At 30.0% G+C, this 16,118-nt stretch overlaps 1 protein-coding gene across 1 annotated transcript in view; it reads right to left on the bottom strand.

Moving 5' to 3' along the window:
• Nucleotides 1-16,118, bottom strand: part of LOC143042688 (transforming growth factor-beta-induced protein ig-h3-like) — a gene marked incomplete at its 5' end in the record, with an annotated part of 35,853 nt that overhangs the window by 1,689 nt on the left and 18,046 nt on the right. Inside the window, 9 exon segments of the mRNA XM_076215127.1 lie at nucleotides 745-898; nucleotides 2,338-2,474; nucleotides 2,815-2,984; nucleotides 3,906-4,043; nucleotides 11,578-11,787; nucleotides 12,214-12,430; nucleotides 13,599-13,676; nucleotides 14,988-15,144; nucleotides 15,800-15,968. Coding sequence (XP_076071242.1) covers nucleotides 745-898; nucleotides 2,338-2,474; nucleotides 2,815-2,984; nucleotides 3,906-4,043; nucleotides 11,578-11,787; nucleotides 12,214-12,430; nucleotides 13,599-13,676; nucleotides 14,988-15,144; nucleotides 15,800-15,968 — 1,430 coding nt within the window.

Genomic DNA, 16,118 nt, shown 5'->3' with positions numbered 1-16,118 from the left:
AAGGGAAAACATCTACCAAAATCATAACAATATTAAATTCAAAAAAGGCCGAAACTGTCTGTGTTTTAATTAAAGTTGAACTTTAAATCTACAGAAAATTAGTTGAAATCATTTGTATCCATATGCTAAAAATCTGCAAAAACTTACAATAATTGTACATCTTCCAAAGAAAATGTGTTAGTTTGAATTTTTATTAATAGGAAAATGCATGCAAGTGTATATTTTTGCAAATTGTGTGATTACATTAGTACTGTGGTTTCAATTAATTTTAATTGGATACCAATTTTCATGTGTTTTGTGGTTACAGGGTAACATTTAATTCAAAAGTTTTCTAACAGAATGTATTTGGACTTTGCCAAAAGAATAAAATTAAATATCCAAGATTTTTTCCCCCTTAAATCTAAAAAATTGATACCCATGGAAAAAGAATTGACTCCACAGAATGAGAAGAAAATCCCTATGTAATTTTGACTGAAGAACATTTAGAAAAGCCCTAGGGCTTAAAATGAAACAGGTTCAGAGGTAGAAATTTCCAACCTTATTCTCAGCAAATACCACATTACATTAAAACATTCATGAGGGTTTGGATGGGGTTAAATGATTAAAGGATAATGCCCTTAAAAATTGAAGATTAGAGAATAACGGGGTTATTTGTTTAAAGATTAGAGAAAAAAGGGCTGAAAACTAAATGTTTACAGAATAACAGAACCCCCCCCCCCCATCCAGACCCTCATTCATACTAACCATTTTAATCCCACTTTCAGATTCTAAGAAGAATTTCTTTTGATAATCACTCATTTTTTTAAATGCTTCATTTGATGGAGCAAAAACTGTAATCTGTTCTCCTCCTGTAAACTTCTCTGTCAGTCCAGCTTTCTTTACATAGTCCTTAAACATACTGAATATAAAAGGAATATATTTATTATATACCTACATGGTAATAGTAAAAACAAAGTAAACTGCATGAGTTTTACAATCAATGGCTATAAGTGTTTTTTCTAATGGTGGTGGCTTGTTATCTACTTTTTGCATGCAGAGACATTTCTCTTATAACATTACACAAGTGTGATACGTGAATATGCATTAATTTGATTTGTTTATTCAGAACCATGAAACCAAAAGACAACATTTCCCAGTGCTATTCATTAGGTCATTGATGATTTTTAAAGGTTATAAAGACCATGTACATTTCATGAATGGCAATGGACATCTGTGATTTCTTCAATAATATACAAAACACTAACACTTGTCAACCAACAATCTTCTCTTTGTCAAATTTTATTATACAGGTATGTGTACAAAAACTTTTAACAAATACAGGCATTATATTTTTATTGGACTAATGAATAAAACCAGATGGGTCCATTTTAACTGAGCCTTGTAATAAAATGTCATTCTCACAGCTCAGTTACTGATCTGCATAATAAGAAGTTTTATAAAACGGGGATCAAAAAGAGAAAGTTTGATAATTGTTCACAGAGTGTATAAGACCCTCTAATGAGAAACGGAAGGAAGAAGGAAAATAGGAGAGGGAGGAGAAAAAACTCATTTAAAAAAGATGTGGTATGATTGCCAATGAGACAACTGTCCACAAGAGACCAAACTGACACAGACATTAACAACTATAGGTCACCGTATGGCCTTCAACAATGATAAGAATTTCTAGCATATTTACACCAGGAGTAACTAGAATTTTGTCTTTGACAGCTCTAGAGCCTTACCTAATCTTCTGGTTCACATTGAGAAGCTCTAGCAAATTTAAACAAGGAGTAACTAGAATTTTGTATATGACAGCTCTAGAGCCTTACCTAAGCTCTTGGTCCAAATTTAGGAGCTAGAGCAAATTTAAATCAGGGGAACTAGAATTTTGTCTATGACAACTCTAGAGCCTTACCTAAGCTCTTGGTCCACATTTAGGAGCTCTAGCAAATTTAAACAAGGAAAAACTAGAATTTTGTATATGACAGCTCTAGAGCCTTACCTAAGCTCTTGGTCCAAATTTAGGAGCTAGAGCAAATTTAAACCAGGGGGAACTTGAAATATGATTATGGCAACTCTAGAGCCTTACCTAAGCACTTGGTCCACATTTAGGAGCTCTAGCAAATTTAAATCAGGGGGAAGTAGAATTTTGTCTATGACAACTCTAGAGCCTTACCTAAGCTCTTGGTCCACATTTAGGAGCTCTAGCAAATTTAAACAAGGAAAAACTAGAATTTTGTATATGACAGCTCTAGAGCCTTACCTACATTTGTAAGCTCTTGGTCCAAATTTAGGAGCTCTAGCATATTTAAACCAGGGGGAACTAGAACTGTGTCTATGACAACTCTAGAGCCTTACCTTAATTCCTCATCCACATTAAGAAGCTCCATCATATTTAAACCAGGAGGCACAAGAACTTTGTCTATAACATGTAGAACTCCATTACTGCTCTCTATATCTGGTATAACTAAATGGGCATCATCTATAGTTAAACCCTGAAAATGAAGAGGAGAAATTTAGCAATACATTCAGAAAATTAAAACAACGAATTATTCACATATACATGAGATATCGACATAACAATATATAAAGAAAACCTATTAAATACATTTTTTTTTAAATATTACCAGTCACACCAGCAACCCCCTACTCCAACCCCAAACTAAATCATTGACTTTCACAAAAATATTTTTGGTCAGTTTCCTACAGTATCTGTTTTAAAAATGCAAGCATTTATTTTTACCTGAAACGATTCTGAAATAAAATATCAAACATTCTGGTTTATGTAATCTAATACACACAGAACAACTAAATAGTTCCTTACTGAATACTTACATTTATAAATACACTGACTTTAAGTTTAGTAGGTTTCAGTTCAGTGTCCAGTAACTGGTTCCCTCTCAGTTTATCTGTAGTGAAGCTACCAAGAACAGTATGATAATCTATCATCTGTTCCACTATCCCTGGCTGTTCTCGTAATGATGCCATATATTCTGGTGGTAATGCTGGACAAAATTTACAAAACTGTTGTCAGTCAATGAATGACAGTATTTCAAGAAAGATATTGTTTGAATTGTCCAAATGAATTGAAATTTAAGATTTTTGATTCTTTTTTTTTTTTGTGTGAGGTAAAATTGAATATAAATAATCATTTACTGTAAATTCAGAAATTATTGCGGGCATTTATTTTTGCAATTTTGTCATTTTAACTAAAATGCAATTCTAATTTTGGAGATATTGAGAAAATCCTGTTTGAATCATAACAAAAATTCTAATTTCAAGTTTTAATTATTGCGATTATACCCCTGTCACATTTTTCGCTATAATAAAAACATCACAATAATTTCTGAATTTACAATAAGTGAGGAGCTAATGTCTAGGTTTTGCAGTAAGATGTGCAATTTGTGATTCAGTCACAATTTTTTTCAGAAGATATGCATCTTAAATTCCCATTTAGAAGTAATATGTAAGAATGTTTATTTTTTACTCTCCCTTATTTCAACAGTTTAAGTTTTCTCAATTGATACATAACTTAATTAATTACTCCATAACATAAACATATAATATTTATAATTTAACTTCCGATTAGATTGATTTTAGTAAGAAAAAAATCATTTTACTCAATTTACTGCTGCCCACACTCACCGTCACCAGGCCTTGCGGTCATAAAACTTTCGAGTTGGTTTTTTGATTACTCGATACTGGAAAGCAACCAATCAAAATGTTTGATTTTATGTTTCGAGCACGATTTTTGTGATCCAAGCACTGAGCAAAGTTTTATGACTTCAACCCTCGGTCTTCAATTATTGATTGTAGACTTTACTCATAACAAAGCAATGCAAACTTATTTTGGATGTTTAATAATTTACCAAATCAAAAAATAAATGCACCAAATATTTTTTTTCTGAAATAACCTTACAATTTACCTTTGAAAGCATCATCATTAGGTATAAATAAAGATACATCTTTTTTCGTCTGTATTTTGTCTGTCAATCCAGCATTTCTTGCTAATTCTACAAATGTCTTTGTATCATATGTTTCTGCAATCTCCAACATATTTTTGACTAAAATATAAAAAATAATTACAGGTATATTTTGTTTATTTTATATTTTAATGCTTATTTGTTCTCCTTGAAAAGGCTACATGACCCTTAATTAAGTTTGAAGATGTTAAAATTCAGCATTTATTTCAAGGTGATTAAAATAAAATTATTTCATATTTTGGTTATTTCCAATTAAATGTTTAAGAAAATTAGTAATTTGTTACAAATTTGTAAAATTTCTATCATAGCTCAGCACTTCCCATTTAAAGAGCTAAAATGACATTGTCTGACTTTAAGTTCAATTGTACAGAGGCAGAAATTAAATTGTTCCTGTCAAAAACAATATAAATAAAATCAAAAGTAATGAATTATCTCCCCTGTTTATCATATTTTAAAATCTTTGTGAAATAAAATAAGTTATCTCCCTTTTTCTAAAAGAATCTCATCAAAATACCTTAGTTGACTAGGGCCTAAGGGGATGTAGATCCCTAAGAATAATGAATAATTTTATGTAAGGGGAGGGTAGAAAAACCTTATTTTTTTATTTTTTTAACATGATTAAAATTTAAAGTAATTTATTTTATATGAATTTGGTTAAATATACTTACCATGAAATTACATTTATATTAATATGTTTGCTTTCACAACATGTTCTCATCGCAATTAACTAGGTGATTAAAAATTACATCCATGAGATGTACTCACCTACGTCATAGTTCACCTGTGTAACATACACTAGCTTTAGTTTTAATTTTTGCGTTCAAGAGAACGCATGTTTCTCGTCGGCAAGGATTTTTAACAGTTTACTGTTGAAAATCCTTATGTTTTATAAAAGACATTATTTGTTTTCGGAATATCGATATACGATTAATTTAATGTAAATCAGAATACAGCGCTTCTGCCAAGTTTCTGATATGCACGTTTTCGTCATTTTTACAGCTTACGAGTCTGGAAATACGACGACATAGAAAATGACCTTTGTTTAGCCGCCATTTTCAAACATTAAATCGGGTCCGAGGAAAGGCAGAATTTAGCTGTCAAAATCGGACATGTTACGTGAGTGCTACGTTTTTAAAAAGATATATATTTAAACGGATGTTTATTTTTTTTTTCACGCTCAGCTGACCGGATTTTTCACTGCATTAGAGCAATGCTACGAAACGGGTCGAGTGTAAAGTTTGGATTAAGTCGATTGTTTACAATTTGCAGTCTGTACACGAGACTGTGTAAACACATCACTATATTAAAATCAGAATAGGTATTATGACCAGATCTGATTGTTTTTCATGTGGAAAACGTCCGTATGGGAGCGTATACCACTATTGTCACTAGAACCTCAATTGGTTCGATTGTTTACAATTTGCAGTCTGTTACGTGTACACCTGGTACACGAGACTGTGTAAACACATAACTATTAAATCAGAATAGGTATTTTGACCAGATCTGATTATTTTAATGTGGATAACGTCCGTATGGGAGCGTATACCACTATTGTGACTAGAACCTCAATTGGTTCAATAAATTTCAATCAGAAAAGGGAATCTGCCCATTTCTGATTGTTTTATTTGGAAAACGTTCCATACAGGGAGCGTAGACCAACAGTGATACTGTTTTAACAGTTGATAAATACATCACAATCAGAATAGGGATTTTGCCCACAACTGATGATGTTTATTTGGTTAACCTTTCATTCAGGGAACATAAACCATATTTATTGAAAATAAAACGTGCTCAATGGATCACTATAGACTTAAAATAGAATAGGGATTTTGCCCAAGTCTATTTGATTAATGTTGACATGTTTCATACAGGAAACATAGGAACTACAAATGTAGAACAACATGCATGATTTAGAATCTGTAAGTTGCATTCATTCTAATAAAATACAGATTTGATATCTTACATAAAATTAAATCATAACTATTTATTTATTGCACATTGATATTTATGGAGCATAGAATTGCACGTGGATGATTGTTGCAAATAAAATAAATTAGAATCAGACTAGTGAATTTAAGTCCAGGTCTATCTGACTTTTCTAGACATCCTTCCACCCAGGGAACATTATGTCTACTTTTATTATATTTTAATATAATATTTGGTTGCACATTGTTTTTTGTGATGAACCAACAGTTTAGTCAATTAACATATTTGCTCATATTGATAATATATTGAACAAGTGTCTGGAAATAGTCAAGACAGATATTAAAGACACTGAAAATGATACATTGTTATCTAGTACAATACAAATGTGATTGTAGTTTAAGCATACCAATACATACTTCTTTTAAATATGTCCAGTTTAAATCAGGACAGTAATTCTTAGAAGCCTGAAATATTTTTCCAGAACAGCAAATTGCTGTAAATATTTAATTATTTTTTTACTGATAAATAATTCTCCAATGCTCTAACAGACATGGAGACAGTAAGAATGGAGCATTGTTCTAAATACAGTTGATAGCTTGTGACAACTCTTTTTACTTATATTAAATTTCATGTTTAGTTTACTTATGACAAGAAGAACATGAATATTATAAGTATGAACTGCTATAACCAATTGTTTGTTTTTGTCGGCAGTAAGGAAACAAAGGCTTTTATATGTTTTTATGTAAACATTAGATTGTCTATTGAATAAAGAATTTAGGGGATGCCATGATGCATTTCACAAAGACTCATTCAAGGTAATGGCTTATATATTGATTACATAATTCAGAGTGTACATTGCCAATGCATTTATTAAATATAATATGTACTAATTCTGTTTTGTTTTGAGTACAAAAAAAAAAAAAAAAAAAAAAGAGGTGATAACGTAAGACTTAAGAGACTATCTTACCCTCACTATATGGGAATCACTGTCAAATTATACATATATCTTCCAATCATGAAAGCAAAAGGAGTTTGGATGCTCTTTTAAAGATAGAAAATTATGCCTTAATTTACATCTTAAGTTTTCTAAGCAATGCCAACAGATGGGCAAGTTTCTGCTATAAGGATTCATTCATTGGGTCCGTTTTATTCTTATTGTGAGATTGGTAGAACCCAACAGTTTATGCAATGGCTACACATTGTTTTTCCTAGAGTTAAATATTGATTCAGAATTCTGAAGTATAGAGGACTCAAATATGCTGATTTATAGAAACAAGATTATCATTAATTTAGATCTTGTAAAAAAATTACATGTAGTAAAATATTGGTAAATAAATAAATAAGATTTAAAGCATTGTGGATGCAGGATTTATTTAAAATGCTAGACATGGTCTAGGAAATTGAAGTAGTTCTCAAGATTTGAAACTATCTATTATACAGCTCTTTATATAAACCTTTTATTTAGTCAGTCTTTACAAGATGCAGAAAAAAAGAAGAGGTTTTTTTTGGAGTAACACATGATGTACCAATATAAACATATAATATATATACATTTCAATTGGTTCTCAAATTTTAGCACCAGTGTAGAAGCAGTTAATCTTACAGCAAAATGTAGGAAAAGCAATTTATTTAAAAGACTGATTAATAGTTAGCAAATAGCTTTCAATAGTCTAAGAATAGTACATGGAAGTAAAATATAGTATGATAATTCCATGATTATATCAAATCAAATGCGAGACATTTTCTTAATATTATACCTAAATATTAAAATGTCACTGTTTATGTTTATTTTTGCTCATTATAAGCATAAAGTTACAAAAATCTAGTCTGGTCAAAGTCAAGTTGTATATTATCTATATGCAGGAAGGTTTTCCGAATGCATGTGATTTTAACCTCGGAATTGATGGTAATTATTCACTTTTCAATTTCCATATTACCAGCCAGAATAATATAAATATATAGCATACAGTTAGTATCTTATGCAAGAATATACTACACAAAATTGAAATGTGTTTATTTTAAACAATTACTTTGAATTTTGATTCAATATTGTTTTGAAAGATGTGATTATTTAAATCACATTAATTTTGTTTTTGCCAAATCTGGGGACAAATGCAAAATTCTTCTGAGTGACTAAGTTAACCAAATGACTGGGTTGAAGTCACAAAATACTACCAAAAGCTGTTTGGTTGATATATACATGTATTGAATCATATCAGAATGTATAGGATTCAGATGAGGTGAACCAAGACAGAAATAAAATGAGCATTTTTGATAGTGAAACCATTTCTGAAATAACTAAGAACACTTAAGGATACTGCAAGTTGGTACAAGTGTTTTCCATATTGCCAAACAAGTGTTTTTCTTTAAATACAACTATAGAACTATATTTGACAAGTTGCATTTTAGTATTTCTGATAGCGAAATAATTTCTGAAATTAATATAAACAATTGTCAAGAGCAACATACAAGAGTTGTTCATTATGTCAAATTTTTGTTTCTTTAAATTTGGAACTGTACATGGCAAGATATTCTAGAAAGTTAACCGTTGTGAATGTTAATTAGAAATATCAAAACATTTTATTTTAGACAGATTTTTCATAGCTGGAGAAAATCATCTGTTAGCATTCTTTTTGGACTTATAAGGACAACAATCATGGCTTTAATTCAGCTCAACATCCAAATGTTCTGTGGAAGCAGTATATCAATGGAAACATGTATACTGAAACTTTTCCACTGATTTGTCTGTATTTTTACACTTGAGTAGTCCAATACAAAACAAAAATATTGTTCATGGTTGAAATGGTAGACATTGTATTCAAAGGTTCTACCACTCATAGAAATTTTATCAGATTTTTTAAATTTAGTCAGTTTAGAGAATTGTCATTATACAATAGTACAAGACTTCTCTTGATGAAAATATTTTATTCTAAATCTATGAAATATTAAAAGTAGTATATCTAGCAGAGAAGCAAATTCTCAGGGACTATAACTTTAAAAAAGTTTAAAGATTAATCCAGATTTAGCATAATCATGAAACAACTTTGGTTTGAGTCTTTAATAAACTTTAAATATTGCATATTTTAGGGGCCAGCTGAAGGACACCTACGGGTGCGGGAATTCTCGCTACATTGAAGACCCATTGGTTGCCTTCGGCTGTTGTTTGCTCTATGGTCGGGTGGTTGTCGCTTTGACATATTCACCATTTCCTTTCTCAATTTTATTTGATTGTATTAAGGTAGCACAATACAAAGATTTTTCATCCCCAATCAGACATCTTTAAACTGATGTAATTCCACTCCTCTTTCTTTATATTTTATAAATGAGGTACCAAAAGAAAGAAGAAGGACCAATCTTTCAAATTGTGATAATTTCATTATGACATAATTATTACATCATTAATTGTTATGTAATTAGTTGCCATATTGTGATGTCTATACTTAAATGAATTTAGCTTCTTTGTTATTCATAGCATCCCAAAATATTTTATAGATTCGTGCACAACACAGTTTGACCTCCAAAACTGTGTCTCAGATTTTTCCTATTGTATTTCATTCTCTCATAAATTGTCAATGAAGTTTGCAACATCAATTCATAAGAGACCACTAAATTCAATTGGGTATAAAATTTGTTCTATTGATGTTTTTGGAAATCTGAGACACAGTTTTGGAGGTCAAGCTGTGTTGTACAAGAATATATAAAATATTTTGGGATGCTATGAAGAACAAAGTAGCTAAATTCATTCAAGTGTGGACATCACAATATAGCAACTAATTACATAATAATTAATTATGTAATAATTATGTCATAATGAAATTATCACAATTTGAAAGATTAATCTTTCTTCTTTCTTTTGGTACCTTATTTATAAAATATAAAGAAGGATGAAATGAATTACATCAGTTTAAAGTTGTCTGATTGGGAGTAACAAAATCTTTGTATTGTGCTACCTTAAGGACACCTATTTACAAAGTATATTTTAATTGTTTATAATTCTTTAATTAAGTAGAAAAGAATTTATTTCGAAAGATGTGATATTGATCAGGTTATCAAAAGACGACAGCAATCATATATTATCTGTTATTATATTAATATAGAGAAAACAATGGAAAGTTAAAGAAAGGTAATAATGTTTCCAAATGAACTTAAGTTTCAAAGTGGAAAGTAATGAAATTAAGGTTGGATTAGTTCTTGTCGATTTGTACAAGCAACAAGAACAACCTATTCAGAAATAAATGCTTATTTACTGTTGCATAAATATTACAACACATTTAGCTCATAATGAAGGAGCTTTAATATAATTATTTCTATACTGACCTGCAGATTATTTATTCATCAGATATAGAAATATGGGGTATATATATACATGTGAGTGCCATTGAGACAACTCTACATCAAGTCTATTAATTTTGCATACTTGTATTTATACAATCTGCAAAGTTTGCCATTGATACATATAGTTATGCAGCATAGCTTCATTGTATAATAAATTCAGTAATTTCGGTTTTTACTAATATCCGTATTTACAAAATTTAATGGAGTTACCTTTTAAAAAATTTCACATAATTTTTTATATGTTGAAATTGTATGTGTGTGAGAGAATTTATCCTCCACCAAATGAAATACTGCTTGTTAATCAGTAAATATTCTATATAATATAAATGTAATTTCATGGTAAGTATATTTAACCAAATTCATATAAAATGGTAATTTTTGAAATCTCAAGAAGAGATTTTATATGAATTTATAGGGTTAAATATACTTACCACAATCCACCACCACCCCTGGAATAAATTCAGTTTTTTGTTCACTTAATTGAAATTATTCAATTAAACGACAAATTAAAACTAAAGCTAGTGTATGTTACACAGGTGAACTATGACGTAGGTGAGTACATCTCATGGATGTAATTTTTAATCACCTAGTTAATTGCGATGAGAACATGTTGTGAAAGCAAACATATTAATATAAATGTAATTTCATGGTAAGTATATTTAACCCTATAAATTCATATAAAATCTCTTCTTGAGATTTCAAAAATTACCATTTTCATTTATCCATTTATATTTCAACTTATACATGTACAGATTTTACAAATAAAAGAAGAATGCATATATCCATGGCACACAGAAGCCCACTTATAAAAATGGAAGCATCGATGTACTAATTCTAACTTTTGAGTGTTAAAATGAAACATTTGGTGAGCACATACAACAGTTATAGTGAAGAATAAATTAAAGAAGCAAAAGTGATGCCAGTGCCACCCAAATTCAAACTTGATCAGTATTTGGTGGTAAAAAGCATTGTGTAAATAAAGTTTCATAACATTTACCGTAACTTCAGAAATAATTGTGTGCATTTATTATTGTGATTTTTTCATTTTAGACTGAAAAGGAATTTTTATTTTTGCTATATCGAGAAAAATCCTGTTTAATTCATATAAAAATTTCAAAATGCAAGTTTAAATTATTGCGATTATAACCCTATCACATTTTTTGCAATAATTTCTGAATTTACAGTAGATTAAGAAATTAAATTTTAAGAATGGAAACCAATAACTGTATGAACAGACCAATGGATATAATTTAAGACAGACAGACATAGATACTGATGGACTAGGATACAACTAAATACCTAGTGGCATGGGCATTAAAACGGAAAAATGAGAACAAAATTATTTGTATCCTACCTGAATCTGGAAGTAAAACTTTATCAATTACATGGACTACTCCATTACCAGCCATTATGTCCTCTGTCAATAACTTGGCCTCGTTGATGTAATTTCCATTGAATTTACATCGGAAAGTCAGCGATCCACTATGTAAAGTATTTAATCCCCATGTCATAATTGTACTTGCACTACAGTGGACTCCTTTTACTATATGGTATTTAGCTATAGCTGTAAAGATAATAGCGAAAAAGAACCATTTATAACATCGAATTTAGCAAAGACTGCAATTAACAAAAGTATCGATATTATCAAAAGAACTTTAAAATTATGTATGAGTTAAATATAGAATATGCCATATTTGTCAATAAAAAATCCTGGCTGTATTTTCTGGTCAGTGGTTGTCATCATCTTTTTAAGTTGTATTGTTGAAGTATAAATTAGGTTGAATTTGACAGTTGTTGGAAATAAATCCTACATTTCTTTACAGTAAACAATTCTAAGTCACAAACATATATTTTAGGTGTTTTAAAAAGTTTATTTTTTTTCAAAGTGCAAATTAAGTAATAGGGAAAGACAATGGTGGTACCGGTACATGTATTATACCTTATTAGTCTAATTGTAATTTGTTCAAATCAAATCTATATATCTTCATACCTTCAGCTACTTTTCTCTCTGTTAAAATCTTTTCTTTTATAATTTTAGGCAATCTATCAAAAGCTGCGTCGTTTGGTGCAAAGATGGTAAAATGTCTGTCTCCTTGTAACATTTTAACTAAGTTTGCTTTGTACAACAGTTGGGAGAACTTGGAAAATCTGTCTTGTTTAAGTAATATTTCTGCCAAGTCGCCTATAGAGTCCAATGGTTTTATCATCTGGAAATAAATGAAAAAATACACTTCTGTAAGGTTATTGATAAGGTCACTTTTATGCAACTTGAATATAATCAAAGTGCTGGATAGCAACTCTGGAAAGTTTGCAACTGTATATGTGTATTATTTCAAATAGGTTATAGATGTGTATTATTCTAAATATGTATTAAAGCACAGTTATAAATATCATACATAGTAAAAAATAGTGCGGGAAAATGTTCATTCATGAAATATAAATGAATGAAACGCTGTCTCGCGTAGATTTCTTTTGATTTTCTCTTCAGCCAATGACCTAAACCGCAAAGTAGTGTTTGAGATACTTATTTTCAAAATGAAGTTAAATTCATCTGAATTGTCGGGGAACATTCATTCCATTTTTATTCAAGCTGTATTCTTTTCAAAAGAGTAGCAACTCAAAATATCCAAGAATCAGAATTCGAACACTAGGACTACATTATCTTGGAGCAGAATATTGCAATAGTCTGTCTCACCAAAAGTTGAGGCCGATGCCTAAGGAAAGTAGCTATAGCAAACTTTTCAAAAATAAAAGTGTATCATCAATCTAAAATTACTTTCATCTCAATGTCTGTATGTATAGAAAGGTTTCAATTGACATGATTTTAGCATGATATAACTTCACTTTCTCGCTAAGAATTAATTGTAGGTCTATTAAGTAGGTACCGGTAAACTCCTTTATGAACCATCTAAAGTCAACTAACAGATTATTATACAGAAGGCTGGACTTAGAAAAAAGTTTTATTTTTCTTTTAGCCTTGCTTAATTCATCATGATGATTTATCGGTTGTATTAAAGGATTTCATGTTTCAATTTGGAAAACCAACCATTTACAACCCAACCTAACTTTTTTTTTACATGAGGATAGGGGTCTAGATAGTGTTTTCAGAATAAAGAATAATTATGGTCAATACTACAGAAAAATGATCCCATAAATAAAGAGTATAGAAAATATGTCCCAAAAAATATTGGTAAAGAATATTTGATTGTTAAATATAAGTTAAATTGACAAATTTCAAAAAGAAATTTATCTATTTTATAGATTTTTTTCTCTTTGATTTTTAGTTTCAAGGGACTAAAAATGAAATTATTACCATTGCACGTTGAGCAACAAACAATCAATCATAAGAAATTTACTGTAAATATAAATACTAACCCTATCAATTACATGTATGATACCATTAGAAGCAGGCTGATCAGGCATAATAATCCTGGCACAATTGACTGTTACAACCTGCAATTTAAAGAAGATTTCAACTCAGATTAAATTGAAAGTTGATGTCTTACTCAGAATAAAATCTTTCATTTCTTATGCTGGTAGTAACATGTATATATCATATATTTAAGTAATTTCTTTGTAAAATATATTTATAAACATATTAAGGGGCTGTTATAATAATAATTTCATATTATAATACAAAGGGAAGATAACTAACTGAATGTTGTAAAACAAGGGACAAAACTCTTTAAACATTGTCATCTCACAACACTAAAGGGACAAAACTCTTTAAAAATTGCCATCTAACAACACAAAAGGGACACAATTCTTAAAAAGTTGTCATCTTACAACACTAAAGGGACACAACTCTTTAAATGTTCTCACCTTACAACACTTAAGGGACACAACTTTTAAAAAGTTGTCATCTCACAACACTTAAGGGACCAAACTCTTTAAAAGTTGTCATTTACAACACTAAACGGACACAACTCTTTAAATGTTGTTATCTTACAACACTTTAGGGACAAAACTTTTTAAAAGTTGTCATCTTACAACACTTAAGGGACACAACTCTTTAAATGATGTCATCTTACAACACTAAAGAGACACAACTCTTTAAATGTTGTCATCTTACAACACTTAAGGGACAAAACTCTTTAAATGTTGTCATCTCACAACACTCAAGGGACACAACTCTTTAAATGTTGTCATTTCACAACACTAAAAGGACAACTCTTTAAATGATGTCATCTTACAACATTTAAGGGACACAACTCTTAAAATTTTGTCATCTCACAATGCTAAAGAGGCACAACTCTTTAAATGTTTTCATCTTAAAACACTAAACGGAAATAACTCACTGAATGTCACATTAAACCTTTGAGTCTAATATCAGAATGGGAAAAAGCTAAATACCAATTACTATTTTATGAAACAAAAGGTGTAAATGGCTCACTGAAAGTTGTGATATGATATTAAGGGACACAACTCACTTAAAGTTGTCATATTAAAATATTTAGAGGTCTTAACTTACAAAAAATGTCATATTACAATACTTTTGGGACATAACTCACTAAAAAGTTGTTTTCATGATACAAGGGGAATAACTCATAAGATACTACCATATCATAATAATTACATTTAATATGTTATGATATATTTCTATAAGTCTAAGTAGTTTTCTTGCATCAAATTTCTAATAAATCATGCATAAACATTGAAGCACTTGTCAGAAGGGTTTTCTATCATTACAAATCTTTCAATTAGATTTGATGTAAAAGAAAAAATTGATAAAAACTATACATATATATATATATATATTTATACCCCATAAGCATATTTGTTTATCCTGACATCTTTGGCTCCATAATATAATGTTGGTATTTCTTGATTCTTTCTAAACTTGGAATAACTGTGACGACCTTTGACCACATGATAATGGACCAATGAAGGAGCATTGAAAGTCCATGGATGCAGCCTCTCTCTGAAAGTAGATTAGCACACATACACACAGGAAGAATGACATATTCACGTTTTTTAACTTCATTGCTCATACATGTACAACCAAACAAAACTTACATTGATTCATTGGTTGAATTTCAATTGTTTAGAACAATTAACACTAATCACAATGTCTTGGTTTATGCTTTTGAAAATATTAACAAGAATGCATTTGATTCTGAAATGGCTAAATATGATTACTTAATGTCAATGCTGTTGTATGCTCTATGGTCAGGTTGTTGTCTCTTTGACACATTCCCTATTTCCATTCTCAATTTGAGATTAACTCTGTTAAATCCACTCAATTCATAAGTGGTACTTTGCAGAAAAAGGGAAAAACTAGGAAGATAATTATCCTTTCCAAAACTTGGAATATGCAGTTTAATGCATGTCTTCACAATGGGGAAATAACTCAGTGCTTGTTTTGAGTCTTTTTTTGCAGTGTGCTTCTTTTATATCAGTTCTAATGGTTAAAATGATGTTATCAATAGTTTCTTAAATTTAACATGAGGTATTTAAGAAAACACGAACTGACTATTTGGCTCAGTAAGTGTTGACATGCTGCGCATAATAACAATTCTTTTTAAATGAAATTAAAAAATACATATCAATTTATTGCTGAAATTCATAGTATATACCTATCATCATATGATATGTTAAGAAAACCTTCATCAACGGGAACAAAAGCAGTAAAGGCTCCGTCAAACTTCAAGCTTTCTTCCAGCTCTGTATTAGTTAGCAGTGCTACAAACTTTGACAGGAACAACTTGTCACCTGCTGTTTCCACTATGTTCGTCAAAGGTTTGGCTGAAAACATGAAGATATATCATGAGATATAAATCTGTGAAAGATATATTCTACTTACATTTTCATACATGGATCAACTTTTTGCACTAAAACAGTGATAGATTTAAGGATAATGAGATAAGTCAGTTTTAATGTTCATGCAAAGTTATT

This window comes from Mytilus galloprovincialis, chromosome 8, assembly GCF_965363235.1.
Source record: "Mytilus galloprovincialis chromosome 8, xbMytGall1.hap1.1, whole genome shotgun sequence".
NCBI lineage: Eukaryota > Metazoa > Mollusca > Bivalvia > Mytilida > Mytilidae > Mytilus > Mytilus galloprovincialis.
This window is presented reverse-complemented; position numbering and strand designations above follow the sequence as displayed.